General features: G+C 37.5%; 1 protein-coding gene across 1 annotated transcript; it reads left to right on the forward strand.

Annotated features, from left to right (window-relative positions):
• The first annotated feature begins 1,399 nt into the window (after positions 1–1,399).
• On the forward strand, positions 1,400–19,151 carry NAF1 (nuclear assembly factor 1 ribonucleoprotein). The gene is made up of 7 exons (XM_031066051.1): positions 1,400–1,677; positions 3,559–3,652; positions 6,666–6,748; positions 7,668–7,828; positions 11,431–11,482; positions 15,833–15,938; positions 18,445–19,151. Exons 1-7 carry the CDS (start codon positions 1,519–1,521, stop codon positions 18,867–18,869), a joined length of 1,080 nt encoding a protein of 359 aa, XP_030921911.1. The 5' UTR covers positions 1,400–1,518; the 3' UTR covers positions 18,870–19,151.
• Positions 19,152–21,574: the final 2,423 nt, after the last annotated feature.

A 21,574-nucleotide genomic window follows, 5' to 3' on the forward strand; every position in this document is an offset into this window, starting at 1 on the left:
GCCTCCCCCCGCCCCGGTGTTTCACCCTCTGGAGCTTGCTCCTTCCCATCAAAGGTGTAGTTTTCAGTTACATTTTTGCCAGGAGTCTCTTAAATTAGGTCTCCAGAACAGTGCTGTAACGGTGTAGGATTTAACGAAAGCATGAGTTTGGTGGTTGTGGCCTGGAGAGCATGGTCCTCATAGAATGCACCTGCGGGTCTTGGGGCAGGACACCCGCGGTGTTACTGCTGAAAAACCTCAATGTGGAGTCCTACAAGGTTGAGAGTCTGCACACCTCTGATGTTGGCATCTCAGTGGAAAAGCTCATCTCAAGTTTTGTTTTTTCTTTTTTAGTAGTTCCATCTTCTACTTACTGCATCTGTGCTTTGATGTTCAGTGTAGTTGGTGGAAGGTAACTGGTTAAATGTGGGCTCTGTTGCAGTGTTAGAAGTCTGCACACTTTGGTAGTTGCAGTAAGTCTTGCGTTTTCTTACTTGGCCGGTGCAGCAGGATGGCCTTGTGCTTCTTTTGACTAGAGGAGGCTGAAATGAAGTCTAAGAATCTCCTCTTAAAGGTACAAGGCTTCATTAACAATTAATTGATTCAAGTTTGACTTCAGAAGTACTTTTGTTGGTTCAAAGTTTTCCTCGAATATCATAGAAGTGACGGAGAGTGAAATTCCTGACTTTGAGGGGCATCACCTGTGTCTAGTGTTTTTTACTTACAAAATCTGTTGTGCTGATGAACCCTAAAGATGAAATTTTCATAACTTATCTGTCTTGCATGTATCTCAGTCTTTGTTTTGTTTTTTCTTTAGCTCCCTCCACTGAGCAGTCTTTTAGTCAGATTTTTTTTTTGTCTTCCTGCTAGATTGGTGTTGTTCCTGTCTGTACAGGAGAAGTCTGTATTGCACCTTTTCAAAACGTTTATTTGGAAAGGTGCTCTTATTTCTTGTTATTACTATTAGCATTTGTTGGAATAAAGAAAGGACCAATAAAAAGCCGTCTGTTTACTTGGGAATGAGACTGGTATTACAGGAATCTAGAATGGAGTGGGGTTTTTTTTCTTCAGGTAAGAAAGGTTATTTTGCAAAAGTTTGCTTATCTCAGTGTATTTTTTGTGTAAGGTTTGCGTTGTGTTTCTTCAGTTACGAGGCTCAATTATTCCACATTGTTTTCTTCCACCAGCCCTTGAAGAACTTGAACTTTTGCTAAAATGAACATGTGTGGCATGAATAAGGATTGGTTTCTTACTGCACTCTTTACTTGAAATATTAAGAGTCTAGGACAATAAACATCTCTTACACATGTGACAGTGAGAAATACTGAATTACTCTGTGAATATTTACCGGGGGATTTGGACAGGATGTGAATTACGAAACTAATCCGTTTTATTTACAAAAATTCGATTTCCCCCCCCCCCTTCATTATGCAAGATGAATTGCTTGAAATAAATATTTTCTTAACTTTCACTCAGTGTTATGCTAATGTTGGGATTTTACAAGAGCGGTGACTGTGAGAAGGCAGTATTGTAACTCCCATGTTTGTTTTTTTATTCAGTGATTCAGATTCAGATAGTTCATCAAGTACACTCTTCTCTTCATCTTCATCTTCAGCAGTATCTGATGAAGATGATCATCCAAATGAGAAGGATAACAGATCTTACTGTCTTAGGACAAAGGATGAGTTGCCTATTGATGTAAGTACAGTGCGGTATTTTTTAAACCCTTTCCTACTAACCCAACTAAAAATTTATATTTTAAGTCAGTCCTCCTGTGTCAAGGTGGGGATAGAATCAGAATAGTAAAAGAGAAACTCCAAGGCTGAGCTAGACACAGTTTAGTAGGTAAAGCAAAAGCCACCCACACAAGCAAAGCAAACCCAGAAATTAATTTACCACTTTCCGTGGACAGGCAGGTGTTCTGCCATCCCCAGCAAAACTGGGCTCCATGTGTGACTGTTGCTTGGGCATACAAACACCATCGCTGGAAATGTCCCTTGTTCTCCTTTTCCACCCAGCTGTGTATGTTGAGCATGATGTTACATGGTGTGGGATGTTCCTTTGGTCTGTGCAAGTCACCTGTGCTGGCTGTGCCCCTCCCAACTCCGTTTGCACCTCCTCACTGATGGGGTGGCATGAGAGGCAGAAAAGGCCTTGGCTCTGTGTAAGCCCTGCTCAGCAATAATAAAAACACCTCTATATTGTCAGCAATGTTTCTAGCACATATCACGAACGCAACCCCGTAACAGCCACTGTGAAGAAAATTGACTTTTGTGCAATGAAACCCACCACAGTCAATAACATAGAAAGTAATGTTTTTTGGGTGTATGTATTAAGGAGTGGTAGTGGAGCTGTTTCATAAATCTCTTGCTTTGAAACAAGGATTGGCAGATAGCGTATATAGTGTGGCAGAAGGTATCGATTTGAGGTACAGGATCAGAATTTTACCTTCCTGCTTGTCTTTGGCCTTTGAATTCTCTTACAAAAATGACTCAGTTAAATCTTAGCAGTGAACTTGATTTAATGTTGGAAAAGTCACTGGCTGGTAGAAGGGTGTGGTGTTTGTATCTGAATTCATGTTTGCATTTAATTGTACAGCATTTGGGAAAGTCTTGGCCTATTTGATCTCATTGCTCTCTAAGCCTTTGCCAAGCACTTTTGTTCAGAGTGAAGGTTATCAGGTGAGGTGTTGATAAACCAGGGTAATATTCTTCTGTTTGTGTGGGATTTTATTTCTAGTTGTGATCTTTAAAAGTGCAGTTCAGTCTAAGATCAGGGTGTTGAATTTGAAAATAATGCTTACCTCTAGTTTCCTTGTATTTCATTAAGTCTTTGCTGAATTCATAGCAGCATAGTATATACATAGAAATCTTAGTTCATGGGTAAATTGGAGGTAGATTATGAACTTCGTGTTAATTAGTCTTTGATAGTAGATTTTGATCCTTATATGGGCAAAAGCCTAGTTTGAATATGGTGTAGTACTCATTTTTGTATCTGAAGTTTGGCTTTTTGTGTTCTCTCTGATGTCTAGTACCAAATGCAACTTTCAGCTAAAAATAGTTCTCTTTGTATAGGTTGTTGTGATGTTCACATCTTCTGTAATGATCCAAGTCATGATATAAATGGACAGACTGTTTTGTTAAATCAGATGATACACATCTGGTGTATTTTATGCTATATTGCCTCTTGCTGTGTATGTTTTTCTTCTACCATGCATTGAATATTGTTACAAGTAGTCTTATTTTTTGATTTCTGATTGTTTAATTATTGTGTTGTACATCGAGCTTGGATGTAACGCCTGTCAGTTGTTGGCTTTCTCCATTTTAATAAAACTGGCTTCTGCTGTAGTTGTGATGGAGATATATAGTGTCTCTGTAGGAGAGATTGCCTCAGAAGTGGTAGTCCCCCAAGATAAGTTCATTTAAGATGATTCTGAAAGAGGCAAATCAAACCAGATTTTTTAAAAATAAATCTTATAAATGCCAGGGGATTTTTCCAAACTGTCAAATTTCTGCAGTGACAGCGTGCTAAGTGCCTTTGTGTGATATTATATTCTAAACATTGACTTGATGTTTACAGAAATTACCTCCTGTTGAAGACTTATCAATAGTTCTTCCAGATAATGTTGAACTGAAGCTCTTTGGGACAGTTTCCAGTGTCATTGAGCAGCTAGGTAGGCAAGATATGTTTGCTTTGTTTTTAATTATTATAATTTCTGTATATCTCTGCATGAATTGTGTTCTTAGCTGTTCCTTCAAAGTGTCAGCCCTGCAGTGTCCTATTTCTGGGGGTAGCAGGTTACTGAATTGGAATTCGAACTAACAGATGACGTTTGTGTTGAATTACCTTTTTTTTGGCTTATATGTGTGTGTTTCTATGTGACTTCCCTGTTAAATTTTCTTAATTCAAACCCCCTTTTTTCTACTGTGTATTATGGTTTTTATATTGATACTGCCCACAGTTATTGTATTTACGTGTTTTAAGTAAATCTTCCAGTCGTAGGTGCTATTTTTGAATAATCCCTGAATATATAGGAGCTATATAACTTAAAGCACAGATGCAGTACAATGCAGTCCCCAGTGCTTGCTTGTTAATAGATGAGGACAGGAAAAAGATTTGTTTCTTCAACAGTGCAAGTTCATTTGTTTATTTATTTATATCGTTATTCATTCCACTTCTGGCACCTTGAGCAAATGGAAGCTGCCTATTGTCAGCAGTTAGAGGATGGTGTGACTAACATGATTTATAGATGGAGGGTAAGGTTAATGGGATTGAGATACAGAATGGATGTAGGTTGAACTGCAGGCATAGAGATTTAGGGATCTTTTCGGATCTGTGTGGGACCTCAGTATTTGATAAATGAAATGAAAGTTTTGCTGAAGCTCATATTACTAAAACGTCCACAGTATTTTGTATTTAAGCTATTTCAAGTGTTCATTCTGCTTGAACTGCATTCCAAGCAGTTTGCTTATGAAAATTAGAAATTAAGTTCAATTTTGAAGTTAAAGTATTTAGGCTGAATGTAATACAAAACTATGTAACTTTTGATACTAATTTTTCTTTTAAAAGGTTCCAGGTAATTCAGGCAATTCCTCTACATTATTTTATTGTAGTGAGATTTAATTTAATTCATTTACAGGAGGCTGGGAAGAGGGTGTGGAAGGTAGTAATCTGGTTCTTTTCGCCTTTACCCTTTCTTGCTTATTGATAATAATGGGGACTTCAAGAAGGCTGCCTTCAGCTAAAATGGTAGTTTGAAAACAAGTTTTAAAAACAAGTTGAATCATACTTGCTATTATTCTTACTTTTGGTTTAAAATGTGAAGGTATAAACAAAATTGTTTTAAAGACTGCAGTTTTGAAAACTGTCCTTAATTCTAATCCTCACTGGTGAGTATAATGTTTTCAAACACCATTTTACTGGTAGGTGAAGTCTTCAGGCTGCATCCTACTTTATGTAATGTACCTGTATGAGGTGTTGAATTAGATTTGTTGGTGAACATTAGAAAACAAGCTAATAATCATAATGAAATAAAATCATATGAATGGTGTAAATCCCTAGGACATCTGTGATTATTTTCTTGTTTTAACTACCTTGCTTTATGACTTTTCTTTCCCCACATTTTAGTTTCTTTTTCATTTCTTCTGAAAACAGGCATCAATTTCAGTTGATTTGTGGCTTAATTAGGGATGTCAGCTAATTGGGGATTTTTTTTTGATTTTTGAACTAAATTGATACCTCTGTGTACCAGGTTTGTGTCTAGTCTGAGAGGAGTTATTTCTCATTTGGAAGCCACCAATATTATTCTGACAAAACAGTCAGTATTCTTTTTCTGTCCCTTTGATGTCCCTCAGAATCTCTGCTGTTCTCTGTAGCAAACTTCCAAGTTCATCAGTGTGCAGTGAGTGAGTGATACTTGTAAGTGGATGTTTCATCCTGTGAGGTACATTTGAGGCTAGAACAGTGTAGGTTCATGCTTGCTGTGCAGTAGCTAAAAGCAAAATGACAGTACTTTCTCTGAACTTCTACTCAGTGTATCAGAATTTAACAAAACTTGCGCTGTGTTTTGCTTCAAGGTACTTAAAGAGAAAAAATCCCTGTGTGGGTTGGGACCTGGAAAGTAAACAGCTTTGGTGTACATGAGAAACTTTCCCTGGGGCTGTACTTTGGGCCCTGCAAGAGCAGAAGCTGATAATTTAGGATGGGTTGGGGTAGGGGAAGTTGTAAGTCAAATAGGCTGGAGGTGGTAATGTTTCTCCTAAGTTTCATGGGACTGGTGCACTGTACATTTTCAGAGTATATTTTCCTCAGCCTACTGCAGGCTGGGAGCTACGTGTGGTGAATCAAATTGAGAACATTATCTGAGAGGTTTTGGTGTGTTGTTTTTCTGTATTTTGTGTAGGATTTTTTTTGTGTGGATGTTTGGGGAATTTTGTCTTTTTTTTTTTGCTAAGGGATATTTCTCATGAGGTTTGAACAACACATTGGGTACTTCCACTGTATATTTTATCTTAAAGGTAGGCACAAAAGAAATCGTTTTCACAAATTCTTTTGAAATTCAGTGAACTGTTAAGCTGGTGGAATTGTCATTTCCTTGTTTGGCACGCTAAGTTCTTTGCAGATTGCAGTCCTAACTTTTAGTTTGGTGACATATTGATTGCTGAAAGTTCTTTTACGTAAGTTTAGCAGTGATGATCTCAAGCTTTTTTTGGAGTCTGAGTGACACTATATACTTGAGTGACTTTATTTGCTGATGGACAGTCATTGAGAAAGCTTAACTGAGGATTCTGTTGTTTTGCAGGTAAAGAAGTTCAGTCATCATTAGGCACAAATATTGTATGAGACTTCTATGGCATTAAATTGCAGAATGTCTAACAGATTGGGTGTATGCATTTATAAATGCCATCAGTTGCTACTGTGGCTGAACTGCCAGAAAGCTTTTGTGTTCTGGTGTGTTTCTTAGAACTCTCTCTCTTTACCCCAGAGAACAATAATTCTGTGAGCAATATAAGCATTGGAGAAGGGGTGTGTGATTCTAAGTACTTTTACACGTGTGCAAGAATATTTGGTTGCAGCTCTACAAACTGAAGTAGACGAGTAGTGGTGTGGTTTGTTAAGTTTTACTGCAGTTAGCTACATGCTGTTGAAACATCGAGTTCTAATTTATTTTTTTATTTCTGTTTTAGTAATAATTGAATCACTGAAAGGCCTACCTCCAGTAAATGAGGAAAGCATAATTTTTAAAGAAGATCGGCAAGCAGTAGGAAAGGTGGGTGTAAAAGAAAAACTTGTTATTCTAATATAAAATTGGAAGTATTCTTTAGTGCTCCAGAAAGTAGAGTTGAAGTCTACTAAATGAAAGATAATGCTTCCTTGATATATAGCTTTTCTTTGTGCCTTTGACTCTTAGTATATTCTGTTTTTTTAATCTCAAGAATTCCTAACCTGGAATTAATTGCATCCTTGCAGAATTACAGTATCTGGTGAGTTTCCAGTGTTTGAGAGGGCTTGTGGAGAGGAAGAGATAGTAAAAGAGCACACAGCCTGTTATTCCAAGACATCATACATCTGAAAACTGCCAGATAGGGGAGTGAAAAATGAGGAGTGTTTTCTTCTATGCTGTGCTGTTCTGATTTAAGGCTAGCGAAGAATGTTTGCTGAGAGGGTTGTTGTACCGAATCTTCCGTTTTCTGTAGAAGGAAAGCCATCATCCACAATGGTTACTACTGAAATACCTCTAAATGCTAGATGTGAGTAGAGCAAACTTAGCCTGAATTGCAGATGTTCTGTAAAACATGGCAGAATTCTCAGCTCTCTATGGAATTGGGGAACATGCAGTAACTGTTGTAAAGGCATCTTGTTAAGATGAACTCGGAGGAAAAAATGATCAGGAGATTGTTCCAAGTGTTACGAGACTTGAAAGCGTAACAGACACAGAACAATAGAGATTTGACAAAAGGAAGGATTACTGAGGATGTGAGAATTTACTGTTCCACATCATAAAAAACAGTAGTTGGGGAAATACACTGCCAAACAAAATTTGGTAATAAAAAAAGTGTGAAAGGAACTTCTGTTTGATGCTGCATTTTGAAAATATATTGGACTTCTTAAATATCAGTCTACAATGAAATTAGCTACTACTAATCTACTTGTAGTTTACTTAAACGTTTTAATTTTATTTCTTTCAGATATTTGAGGTATTTGGTCCTGTTTCACATCCTTTTTATGTGATAAGATTTAACAGCTCTGAGCATATCAAAGAGAAAGGTATTAATGTGCAAGATAGCATGTATTTTGCTCCATCAGTAGAGGACTTCACCCAGTATATATTTGCAGAAAAACTAAAACAGTGAGTTGGATTTATTTTCTAATGTGGTTATAATTTTTTTTATATAGCTAAAAGTGTTGGATTAAAGTTGAGTCTTCAGTGAGAAACTCTATTACTAAGCTTAACACTTTATATTTCCTTGAGGTATTCTCAACTATGTTGTAAGAAGACTGTACTATTTTGCCTTTGAGAACAAAGAAGAGTAGCTGTAAACTGCAAGCCTTTAAAGTGCTGTAATTACTAAAGTTTAGCTTATTCTACTTAATATACTAAGCTTGCTTTCTTTTTATGCTTCTGTTAACTAAAATAACAAAACCAGAAAAGTTCATTGATACTTTCTCCATACCCTCTGACACACATATTCATGAGTATAAAAGAGTTTTTCAAGATGAACTTTCCAGATTTTGTTGTTCTTTAGATTCCTGTATGGTTTCAGAACTGATAATAAACTTGCTTGTATTCTGAACAAGTTTTATTAATTTACTATTTTTATTTCATATTATAAGGCTGGAATTGAAACGTAATTATCAATAAATCTATTTCACAATTAGAGGATAACAATTCTAGATAAAAATTACCTTCTAAATTTGCAAGAAAGGAGGGATTTGACTGACAATGTAGTATGATGATCAGAAACTTTTCAGCCGTGTTTGTGTATCTCAGTCTGACTGAGGAAAATAGCATGTTTAAATAGGACTTAATGCCATTTAGAGGAACGTGTACTCAAAGATACAGACTAAAAAATAAAACATAATAAATGACAGCTAGATATTAATGTTCTAATTATTGATGAGCAATCATCTGAAATAACTGTAGGTTAGCTATCTTTTGTCATACAAGTGACTTAGTTTCTGTTTATTAGGATTAGTTCTTAGGAGTTGGTTAATTGTTTGCATTCATTACAGCTGTGCCAGTATTCATACTGAATAGTTCTTTTCTTTAGTCAGACCTGCAGGAGTCTTTTTTTTTAACTTCCTCATTTCTGTGCAAGCAACAAGCATATTTTCTTCCCTTCAGTGAGGACCAAAATAGATCACTTTCTTGCTCTGATGCTTGTTTGTTTTTCTGCAGCATTTTGATGCCAGCTGTCTTTGATTTGCACTGTTAAACTTTGTTGCTTAGCACAGTAAAGTGCACAGACTCTAATCATCTGCTTGCTGCATCAATAACCGTGTGCTGTACTCAGCATCTGAGATGGGAGACTTGTGTTTTACTTTGTTTCATGCTTTGGAAATAGTTTGGGAAACCATTTTTCATTTGGTAGTACTTCATTGTCATAGGTGGTAAAAACCTGAAACCTGGGTAAGATACTTGAGACTTCCATGGCTTACCAGCACAGCTGAACAGTGCTTCAGACACTGTTTCTTGTCTTGATTAGGATGAGTAGTGTGACTTAAATTGCAGTACACTAAAACAATAATTTATTTCTGGGTTTTGTCAGTCCAATTACTTAAGCTTGTGTGAAGCATTTGGTTTTATTGACTGAAGCTGCCTTTTCATGAAATAGAAATTCTTCATCCGTTTTTAATGAAAACTGATTTCTGAATTGTGCTGTGTGCTGTATGAAGACACTTCAATGTTATAAGAATGTGACATTAATAGTAGAAAAGTCAAGCTTTGGTCAGTGATCCACTAGAAGGCTTTTGCACCTTAGTAGATGGCAAGTTTGATTACCAATAATTTTTATTTTCTGCTTTTCTTAGTTTGACTGTGTGCAGACCAGATTGTATTACAGGCTTAAAGTTTCAAAACTGTGATGGTTCTTTGAAAAGGAAAGGAATCAAGATTAAGATCTGAAAGAAACACTGAGTTTGAAGCTTTTTCTGAAATCTGAAATGCAATCTGCTTGCATTGTACAAAGTTGCAGTGCTATGAATAAGCCTTACACTTCATAGCAAAATAAGTGAAAGTGTAGTGTAAAACTTTCTGAATGCAAAATAATTTGTTGCTAAAGATAGGCTTGTGTTGTATTGCCTGAAACCCAGTTCTAAAACAGCTCATGTATTTTCATGATTCCTCTGGATTACCTTTTGTTAGACTTCAAGGTCTTACAGTATATAACTTCACAAGTCAAAAGAATTACTATATTGTTCTTTGCAGAAAATATTAAATACCTTGGAGCATGAAAAGCAGTTTTTGTTTGCTGAAATGAGGAAGCCTGCTTTGGGACAGTGAAATAAGCTGCCTGACCTTGAATGGTTTAGAGTTTGCAGTCAGTGATGTTACATATTGCTGAATGACCGTAGGTCTTGGCAATTCCTGTGAGCTCTCTGCTATTTCTGGCAGGCAGGTGTTGCTCAAAAATAACAAGATGAAAGGAAGAAGCAGTTCAGTTCTTACTAATAAAATAACTTTTCTGCAGCTGAGAAATAGCTTGTACAGAGTCCTTATCTTCTTCACTGTAATGTCTTCTTCTAATTGAAGTTTAAAATACCTTCCTTGCCTTCCTTTTTACTCAGAATCTCAAAAGGACATATAGAGGTTGAACTTCAGTTTTATAGTTAGGGATTGAGGCACAAGGTACCTCCAGATGACTTGCCAGTACTCTCATGGGTGTGGCTAAGCGCCTCTGAAGTACGGCTGCTGATGCCGATGGTTATGTAGTTTTTTGTAGTTACTGCTACTTGATTGTTGCTGACTTGATGAATACATAAAAAAACTCTTGGTTATTACAGCAATGGCTGAAGGCATTTTACACTGAACACATAGATGATTTTAGCTGTGTGGTTCTATTTTTCAAGTAAAAATTTTCAGTATTGCACTGTTTTACGCAGTTTTTTTGCATAGATAAGGATTGTACCTTGATATTTCAGACCAAAACACATAAAATTTGAGAGCAGCATGGAAAAAACCTTCAACAGACTACTGACAATGTAATTTAAATATGTTTCACAAATTCTTTGCTCATCAAAGAAATTACTTGATCTTTAGTGAAGGACTTAGCAGTGGGTTAAATAAATTAGACTGATCCAAATTTATTTTGGTGCTTGTCAGGCAAGACAGTTGAGTTTTTGTGTCTTTAAATGTCTTTTGGCTTGCAATTTAATTTTATATTTACAAAAAATAAAAGGTGAAACCTAGTTATCTGGCTAACACTGTCTTAATAAGATTGTAAGCCATGCACTGAGGGTCTTTTGGTTCTGAATTTGCTGTAGTTATCCTGAAAGCCTGTGTCCCACTGAATGAGTTCATGTGTCCTACTGAATGAGTAGGTTCTTTTTAACTGAAGATACATGTTCTGAAACTAGGAGAATAAGAATTCTTGTGATTGTAGTCAACAGTTAGCATAAGAAAATTGCAGCAAACTACCTCAGTTCAGGTTTAAAGCAATGAAGGTTCAAAAGGATTTGTTTAGAGACTACTATTGACTAAAACTTTAGTGTTAGGGTGTTTGACTGAAATGTTCAGTCATCACTTGAAGTAGGAAGATTTTTCAAGAGTATTGAAGCCCTGAGTTGACCTATATGTTACTGTTTGCTTTTAAACAGTATTAAAACCTAAGTAACGCTTTGAAAAGAGGAAATTCCTGTTCTGGGAGACCTGATACCTTATAGAAGGTGCTAGCCTTCCTTTATCTGGATTTTCTAATTTGTGTTTTGTGTTGTTTGTTTTTTTTCTTTCAGGGAAAAAGGTTCAGATGCATCTTGGAAGAATGACCAAGAACCACCACCTGAAGTAACTATAGAGGGTTTTTTTTTGTTTATTGTTTTTACACAAGTCATATGTGGAAAATAGTCTGTGCAGAGCAAATAATTAGTAAGGTTATCATTTTATGGAGGCAAGACTTGAATATACCTCTTCATTGAAAGAAAGGATCATGGACCTTGGAGAGGTCTCATAGTGAGTGGAGAGAGTACTACCTGTCTCTCTGCTTGGTTTTTGCAGTTGGCAAAAATGTGTATCTTCAGTTCCTCTAGTCCTTCAAGAACGTACTTGACAACCCAATTGTTTAACTTTGGGTAGCAGTGCTTTTACTTTCCCTAATAATTTTGCTTCTGCTAGGGAGTTTTTGTCCCTGCCATTCTTTCGCTGCAGCTTTGTCTTCAATTGGCCACAAGCAATTGTTCGTCTTTAAAGGCTTGCTGGTACTCTCTAAACTTACTACTTGGACATTTAAGGTGTCTGCTCTTCAAAATTATTTTGACATCTCTGTTGCATTCTTTAAACGGCTTACCCTACATTCTTTAAAAAGCTTACCCTACGGTTTGCTGTTATAAAATTCCATGAGAGAAGATGGGCTTCTTCCATAAAATGGCTGTCATACAGGGTCATGCAGAATTTGGAGCTCCTTGTGACTATTGACATCATTTGCTGTAGGATCTCTAAATAGTAATGACTTTCTGTCAGTGGTCCTTAACTCCACTCTAGCTATACATTTTTTGAGAATTCAATAAGAATCACAAGGCTAGTAGTTTTATTGAGTTGGTTTACATCACAACAGTTAAATCACTTTTCCTTGCAATTTCTACTTTAAACATATACAAAGTAGCTGAAATTCCTAGAAACCTTGTGTCTACCATATCTGTCTGCTTGTTGAATCTTCCAAATGCTTGCCTTTTTAGCATAATTCTGTGCTATGTAATATGTGCTTCTCACTCTATAATTAGGTAGGAAAGGTATATTTTGTGGGATTTGGGTTTTTTTTGGTAGGGGGTAATGGTGTTTGTTTGGTTTTGTTTCTCCAGTGTTCTAACTGATTTTTAGGATGGAATGGAATAGACTGTTTCAGTTGGAAGGAACCTACAAGCAGTCAGGGCTGACAAGGGCTGAAGCATAAGCTGAAGTGTGTTGTGAAAAGCATTGTCCAAATGCCTCTTAAATACTGGCAGGTTCAGGGTGTCAGCCACCTCTTTAAGAAGTCTCTTGGTGACTTGCAGTGTTTGACGACCCTCTCAGTAAAGAATTTCTTTGGTAATTCCCATCTGAACCTCCCTGGTACAGCTTTGGACCTTCCTATTACTGCATGCCAGGTAGAAGAGATCAGCACCTCTCTCTCCCCTTCCTCAGGAAGCTGTAGAGGGCAATGAGGTTGCCTCTCAGCCTCCTTACCACCAAATGAAGCAAGGCTGGGGTTCTTAGCTGCTCTTCATGCATGTGCCTTCCAGTGCTGTCACCAGCTTTGTTCCCTTCCTCTGGATGCAACCAAGAACTTTGACATTCTTGATGTGTGGGGCCTAGAACTGCAGACGCCACTCAGAGTGAGGCCCCCAAAGCTGAATGCAGTGGGACAGTCACCTCTGTTGGTTGTCTGCTCTTGCTGTTCTTGATGCACCCTAGGATGGGGTTTTACCCTCTGGGTTCCAGGGCACACCTTGCTGACCCACACTGAGCTGCTGCTGATCAGCACCCCCAGATCCCTCTTGGCAGGGCTGCTCTCCAGCCGCTCCTCTCCCAATTTAGACTTGAGCCTGGTGTTACTTCATCCTAGGTGTGCAGTATTTGGACTCATTAGATTTCATCCCATTAATCATTGCCCAGGGCCTCAATCCACCTAGATCCTTCTGCAAGGCTTCCTGTCCCTCAAGAGAGTTGGTGGCAGTTTGGTATCAGCAGACTTGCTCATGCATCTTCTAAATGGTGTATCCAGATCATAGATACGTACATTAAACAGAACTGGCCCTGGAGCTGAGCCCTGAGGAACTCTGCCCTTCAGGCAGTTATTCACCCATTGCACCATGAACCTGCTCATCCACCACTGGACAATTTGTCCAGAAGGATGCTGCTAGGGACAGTATTAAATTTTTCATTCACAGTCCTTATCCCAGGATGGTTGTTCTGGCTTGAAGGAGAGATGTTACGACATGATCTTTTCTGGGCTCAAAGATAGGTTTTGTAAGGATGTATCAGTCTGTCAACTTGGAATGTTGCTTTTTCCACAGTAGTGAGTAAGGATGATGCATTTTGAAATACAGTTTTTGTTTCCTGTAAATGAAACAGAGCTGTGCAGTGCTGACTTCTCTCAAAGAATGCTTGTCTGTCAGTCCTGACTGTAAATTGCCTTCCTTTCTTGTAGAGACATAATCTCAAAGAGAATCATAATCTGAGAATTACAAGTGTTGTATAAGAATTGCACTGTAGATATGTTATCCGTAGAACTTTGAAAGACTATGCTTGGGACTTCTGGTTAGTCTTAACTTGCTTTTATTCAGCAGTGTTCTCGTGGTGATGATACCATATGGGCTTATTGGCTGATTTTGAGCTCTTCTGTTTTTCAGTCATGTTTTAAAAGCTGTTCAGGAGATAAGATTGTAGATATGTAATTTGAGTTTGTAGGAACCAGTGAAATTTTATTGGCCAAGTACAGTCAGTCAAATCTGCAGATACAGATTCATTGCCTTTTCCAAAGTTTTTTTTTTTTCTTAAAGATTTTTCTTAATTTAAACTTGTTGTACCTCACTATAGGAAGGAACAAAGGAAGCTTGAAAAAAGTCAGTGATGACAAGGGTGGGCACTCTTCTGACTATGTGCTCTGTTTGGGAAAAAACCCACATCTAACATCTTGTAATCCTCAATTAGAATAATCTGTGATTAGTTCTAGCAGTTACAGTTTATACCATGCTATTCCAAGCTGTGACAGTTGATTAGCTGATAGAAAGTAGCTTTTTCTGTGAAGGTAATAGCTGCTGATAGGGTACAGATCAAATTTTATGCTATTGATGCTTGAAATTGTCTCTTAGGGGCAGACCCTTTTACAGACCTCAGATTGCAGCCAGCAATCTGATTTCTTGCCAGCTCCTGTAGTAAGCTGTGTGCAATTGTTGGAGTTACTTCTTTTTGTGATAGTGTGAAGCTTCATTTTTGTATGAATGTTAAATTAATCCATGGTAGGCTTTTCTGACTTGCTACTTTTAGTTATATGGTAAACATTCTTTTTTGGCAGGCTCTTAACTAGCCCAGTTTATTTGTAGAGTCACTTATACAATCTCCTAGATTTGTCTTTGGGGTCAGAGGATGACAAAACGTGGTCTGTATGCTGTAAGGCTAGCAGCAGCAGATAAGCACAGTTTTTCTGTGGGGTGATTTCTGTGGCATGTTACATGGAAATTAGGTAGCAGTAAAAGGTGTTCATTATTTGCTCAAATAATTTGAGCATGATTTGTTGAAATTGCTGTTCATTATTTCTGCACTACTGGAGTATGGTGTACTGAAGTTCTTAGAAAAAACAGGAGTTAGTGAAAGATTTTACTTCATGGTATACATCATCTTGCTGTAGTTCTTCCAGCTTTTTTGAATATGTCATCTAGTTACATAGTAGAAGAAATCATTGTATTCAAAATTAACTTTTATGAGGCTTTTTAAGCATTGTTTTGGTGCAGTGTTTTTGAGATCCGTGCTCTGTGTATGTGATAGATGGAAGTAAGCAGCATAGCCCCTACTTTCAGAACTGGGAAGGGGGGTTAGGAACAAATCTTACCTCTTTTAAGTTGTAAGAGTGAGCTGTTTTTCAGGGGACTAATTAATGCTGACAGATTTCTTCCCTGTCCCTGATAACTTTTCCTCAGTCATGTAAGTTAGGATTCAAAAGGCAGTAAAATCTTGTGTAACAAGAAGAAAACGTTGCAGGGGCATTGAATCTGTTGTAAATGACAACATTCCTCAAAGCTGAAAATATCTTTGGAATAGCATTGCTATTTGAAATTCAACAGGAAATGTTATTAAATATGCTGCAGAAAATTCCAGTGTAGTGACAGTTTTAGAGTAGAGATTTTTTAAGGTAGTTTTAATGCTGAATTGTGTATTACTTGCCAAAGTAATTTTTATTTATTTTAAAAATTCATTTTTTAATTCATTTTATCTGCAGTTAGTCTTTGAAAGCTTTTTCCTGGCAGCTTCTTTTCAGCCAGCTCCTTTTCTTTTCTTACTAACATCTAGGCAGTCAAACATCTGTGTTCAGCCCTGGAATGTTGCTCTTTTCAGGAAAATTAGAAAGGATAACTGAGTCATGCATCGATTGTGTTATGATTAATTTTTGGAGTGTTAACTTTTTTCTTGTGCCGAGAAGCTAGCTGATTGTTTTTTTACTAGGTTTTGGATTTCAGTGATGATGAAGAAGAAAGAGAGGCAAAACAGAAGAAAAAGAAACCTCAAAGTCAAGGAAGGAAGAAAGTCCGATCAGAAACACTTCCACCAAGTGAGTGAATGCTTTTGTCTGTTAATCTAAGTTTGGAGTACCCATTTATAACTATCTTAGTGATTGAGTTTTTCTACAGTTAACCGTTTCTATACTTTTTAAACTTACATTTGAGTTTGTGGCTACATTCCATGTTTATTATTTTAGAACTAAAATTAAGTTTTATTCTGTTGAAATGGAAGCCCTGTGGAAGTGCTATAGCAGCAGAGCAAATGTCAGGGGAAAGTGAAGGGCTCTTAAAACAGTGTTGGTTGACACACAGTGAGGGTTCTGATCAGATGCCACCATTTGGTTGGGGTTCAGCTAAAGCCTTTGAGTGCTGGGAGAGGACAGAGGAAGGCCGTGTGCAGTTTTTGGAAGTCCACTTCTTTGCAGTCAAGGGAGGAGATACAGGTCTTGGATGGAGAATTTACTCCTCTGTGTAAAAGGAAGCTCTTCCTCACCCATGACATACAGATACTCTTCTAAATAACTCTTACTTTTGTAGCCTGCTGGGAACCTTTCTGTTTACCTAATGCAGTCATTAGATGAACAAAGCTGTGTATAGATTTTCATTATATGAATAGCCTTCTTTACTCTCTTTTCTCCTGCTGCTGTTGTATCTGTTCCAGGTGCATGCTTGCAGCTGTGCTCTGTTAACCATAATCAAATTTTCTCATCTCTCATATCTCTCCTGACAAAACTTTGATTTTTTTTTGATTGCCATTTTGGTTGAATAATTCATATTGCATTCCTCTTTTTCTGTTTTTACTGGTCTGCTTTGGGTGCATGCTTTTTATACTTCTCCCTTTAAATACAACTCTCATCCCTTACCCTCTTCTACTGCTTGCTTACCAGATTGCTTCAGCTATCTGCAGCATGGTGCTTCCCCAATTGAATTTCTCAGACAGACTCCTGTGACTTTGCTGCTCTTCCTTTGTAAAGCTAATATGCATTGTGCCCTGCTGAAACCCTTTTCTCTTGATCTGGGAGATCAGTAGCTGTCCTTTAATACTTTTTGTGCAGTACAGTCCTCCCTTGTATCAATCAAATAAAGCCACAATCTTTCTTGGGCTGGCTTTTGCCCTATGGTTTTGACAGGGTTTTTTTTCCTTAAGAGATGGATGTGAATTGTGCTGCACTTTCTCTTCATTACTGATGGTTATTTTTTCTGTTAATCCAGCATATATGTGTTTTCCACCACATCCTTGGTCTGCCAGTTTACTGCAGACCTGCCTTTGCCTAGGGCTTGCTGAGGCTGTTACTGGATGTTACTGTTCCTATGGCTGTTCCATAACTGAGGACATAGCAGGAGGAACTGCTGCACTCTGTAAAGGAAGACAGGTTTTGATTTGCTGTGGGTTTTTTGTAGATGATATGGCACAGATTGAAGTTGCGTGCAACTTGTTTTGGCTATAGAATTCAACAGCAAAGATATGTCACAAATTGAGGCACAAAGTTGGTCTCAGATGAAGACTTACATGAGTGTATTGAAATTGTCTCTTGTTAGAGTATTTGATGAAAGAACAAAAATACTTATTCAAGTACTTTACTTCACTGCTTCCAAGAGGCCTGCTTGTACAAAAGGAATCTTAGCTCCTAATCCCCCATGAAAATGAGTAGAAGTTCTGGTATCCAACTACCTTTCTGGACTTAAAAACATTTTCACCTTGGAAAAGCTATGTAGTCTAGTGCCAAGGGTGAGGTTCACACAGGTTTTTAAATTTCAGTGATTTTATGTAGTGTTATATTCCTTATTGCTCCCAGCCATAGAATCCTTTTGAGGGCTTAAGTTCTGCAGCTTTTTAAATACCTCAACAGCTCTTTGGAGCAGTTTTAGTATTTCAGTGCTTTTCATTTTATAGTCCTGATCCCATTAAAATTTCTCTGATATTTATATAAAGGGGCAGTATATTTGTTATGAACATTAAATGTATGCTTAGAGTGAGTTGTACAAGAAATAATTTGTCTTAGAGAGATGAATGCTGAAAGCTAATTGGCTAGAGGTAGAGATTGTGGTTTTTCTGATAGAGTGAGTTAATTTTCATAATGTGAGCTTGAATAATTTCTTGTGTCTTGTGTCTATGCTGAAATACCAAATTGGGACTGAAAGCTGGATACCCCTTCAGTGTAATGCAGTGTTGATTTATCTTTAGTTTTAAAATGTGTTGTTGTAAAATACTGTTTTAAAAGCTTCCAAAATACTCAAAATTTGTGTGTTCCTGAGATCCATTTATACAAATGGAAAGTCTGGAGGGAAAGATGAAATTTCTTTTTTAAAGACTGAGTTTGCAACTCTCAGGATCATCCTTTTGATATTACTTCTATCAATCAAGATTAGTTACTAAAAAGTAGATTTGCTGTGTTATTTTATTCTTCATGTATTAGTTGCCAGTATTACTTGTTGATAAAATTACTTTACAAATTTCATTGACTTTGCTTGAAAGATTTGTGAAAACTAAACCTGATCTTTCCAAAAATGTTACAGCTGTGTGTGTGAGGGTTCTTATATTTGTTTATTCTTTAGGTGAGAATAGAGAACTTCATCACTCAGTGCAACAGCCTTCTTCAAGTTACTCAAGGGGATACCGTGGCAGAGGGTTCTCCAGGGATCTGTTTTCTCCTCCGTCAGGCCCTCGAGGGTTTTTCAGACCGCAAGTAAGACCACCACCGCTGTACTTTTCAGACTGGAGGATGCACCAGGAACCACCAGTGTTCCCACAACCTCACAGAAGAGAAAATCCAGTGATGCAACAGTATGGCTTTCCTCCTCCAGATTTTGGTTACGCCAGTGATTGGCATCAATTCCCCCCTCCGCCTTCAAATATGAATATGATGTGGACAGGCCCAAACATGTACAATTCATCCTACTCATTTCTGCCACCACCGCCGCCACCACCACCGCCACCTCCTCCTCCAGACAGCCATCCTCCTCAGTTCAGGCCTTCCTGAGGTTCCATATGGGTCCATGTAGAACATTGCAGTTTATAGGGAGAAAGAACAGCCTGCAGGACTGCATTCCCTTATTCTGGAGATGCTTTTTCTACCGCAGCGGTAGAACAAATGCACAGTTCTGTGCTCTGTGGGGCATCTGTAGGAAATTATTTTTTTCTATGTATGTTTTCTGTATCCAAAAAGAAATTTATATGATATAAGTAACTGAATATTGAATAATAGTTTATTTTTATATCTGCTACTTTAAGATGATAAATAAAAGCCTTTTGGAGATTGGTATGTAGTGATGGAAATCTCTTTTGTAATAAGTGTAAGAGTTTATATAACTACTGTTAAGTAGTGATGAGGGTATCTCACATAGACACTATTATATTTTTAGAATGATGGTGTATTGCTGTGCTAAAACTTTTTTCTCAATTTCTGCAAATTTGAAACCTACATGGGAACTGAAAATCTGACATCTAAATTTTGAGGTAGGTTTTTTCCTATATATAAGGCATAAACCACTACCCAGCTTTCAAAACTTTACTGATTTCATATTAACTAAAAGACTGTGTCTGGATGGTTCTTTTTAAAAAATGTCTAGAGTACCTAGATCTGACTTTGGACCAGTGGCTGAATTGCTGTGTTGCATTCAGTGTTCTCCAGTGGTTGTGGAAGATCAGCCTATTCATGGGATGCTTTGGATTTCGTTTAGAATATAAAATCAGCATGATTTCTCTAGCTTGGCTCTAGCTTCTCTAGCTCCTAATGCAGAGATGCTCGTAAATACCTACTAGAGTGTGCAGTCAGCCTTTCTAGGAAGAAGTCATCAGGTCTGTTGGAGAGAAAGCCATTTCAGAACTCTCTTGTTTAAATTTGTAAGTGCAGATGGCACTAGATTGCTGTTTGATTACAGTCTTAGCTGTCTCTTCTGAAATTATGAGGTTCATCAATTTTCCCATCTTGTTTCTGGGAGGGAGGTGAAGTTACCAACCAAGGATCACTTGTCCTCCACCTGTCCAAAGAGCTGGTCTCCCAATTGCAGTTCCCTAGTTTCTATGGAAGTGACTCTGCCCGACTAGGAGGGATGACCTTACAAGGCATCAATACTTTTTAAACAGGAGGAAAAAGTACTTGTGGAACAGTCATCTTAAGGATTAGTTTTCAACTGAAGTCATTGCTAGTTGTGATGATTTTTGAATGTTTACCAGTACAGTCACCTTGAACTGATAAAAGTCTGCAGTATGTATTTCTATTCTCAGATTTGTTTTGACCTGATTGCTTTAAATATGTAAAGTCTGAGTAAGCTGTGCAGGTGTTGTTTAGACTTTAATTCCTAATAGCTTTAAGAATGAAGCAAAATTTTAATGCAGAGTGGAAGGGACCACCTTGTCCAAGATGGTGCAACTCAGAACTAGAATTTAATTTCAGACTTGAAAGTTTGCTATAATATCTTTTAAGTAACAATATTCTTTGATATATCTAGAACTACAGTTTCATGGGTGTGCAGCTGAGAAGGTTATATAGGTGTCAGTTTATGGCAAGCTAAGGTTAAGGTAGTCTATGGTGGCAACAAATAGTTTCAGAAGAGCAGCATTCCAGACATTCGTGTTTAACTTGGCTCTTGCAGATAATTTTTTGTAGTAAAAAGAATGCCCAGTTCTAGTTCATTGTAAATGTTTCAGGGGAAAGGAGAAGGGGCTGCATTTCTGGCTATTTCATCACTAACCTGGATATAACCATTCTCACTGATAAGGGATGGTACAATGATAGAGATGTTACAAGTGAAGTATTAAACAAAAAAGCATTTTCAAGTCAATTATGTAGTAAAGAGAAAGAAACTGTCAACATCACACTTGGACTTGGATGCCAATGGCTTGCTGTATGTCCCTGACATAGACATCATCAGCCTCAAGATCCAAAGGGGCAGTTGAAGAGTTAACACCAAGAACAGGAGTGAGGTACTAGGAAGTGCAGGTACAACAGTCTTAACTACTACTACTAGTGCAACTGGTGGATTTTTATGTATAGCAATGTTCACCTTTTCCTGCAATAATTAGATCTGTACTAATAATTCTTTGATTAGGCTGCTAAGATTTCTCTTAAACGAAGATGCATTCTCCTTCCCCATAACAATATTTTTGCATGTGGCAAAGCCCAGTATGAAGCTGGGTTATAGAATGTAGTTTGACAAATATGCTGCATTTTACTAATTCTTGGTTGTTAACTCCAATGCTGTTTTTGTGTGCACTTGCCTGATTGCTAGGCTTTGGGCTGTGATTGGTCAAATGTAAGTATTTTCTAGTAGAGAAAGTAGAGGAAATAATATTTTCTAGTAGTTGAAAATCTCTCTATTTCTGATTCCTGTTGTCTTCACATTGGCCCTGGAAAGCTACAATAGAACTCTGTCACTTCTGTAATATTTTTAGTTATTCCCCTTTTTACGGGAATTTCTTCATGGACTGCTTTCCAGAGAAAGCTTAAGGCATGGGATGGAGGGGAGAGACTCAAGGAAAAGGAGAGGCTTAGGGGAAGATTAGCCATGATTTTTCAAAGGGTTGAGTTTTACAAATAGGAGTATGGATGCAGTAAACTATTGGACTGTATAAATTACTGTGACTTATAACATGGGAAGTGGGAAATGTAATTGCACATTTGACAGCATTCCTCTTTATAAACAAAATGGTACTTTTGCTGGTCTTTTAATTTAGACAAGAGTC

The sequence above is a fragment of the Geospiza fortis genome, unplaced genomic scaffold (assembly GCF_000277835.1).
Source record: "Geospiza fortis unplaced genomic scaffold, GeoFor_1.0 scaffold40, whole genome shotgun sequence".
NCBI lineage: Eukaryota > Metazoa > Chordata > Aves > Passeriformes > Thraupidae > Geospiza > Geospiza fortis.

What these genes read in the sequence shown, in the direction of transcription:
- NAF1 (XM_031066051.1), top strand. Translation starts at nt 1,519, where the DNA reads ATGTTTGTTTTTTTATTCAGTGATTCAGATTCAGATAGTTCATCAAGT. An exon ending in ATCGGCAAGCAGTAGGAAAG is followed by an intron (nt 6,749 to 7,667) that starts GTGGGTGTAAAA and finishes TATTTCTTTCAG; the next exon opens with ATATTTGAGGTATTTGGTCC. An exon ending in ATCAGAAACACTTCCACCAA is followed by an intron (nt 15,939 to 18,444) that starts GTGAGTGAATGC and finishes TTTATTCTTTAG; the next exon opens with GTGAGAATAGAGAACTTCAT.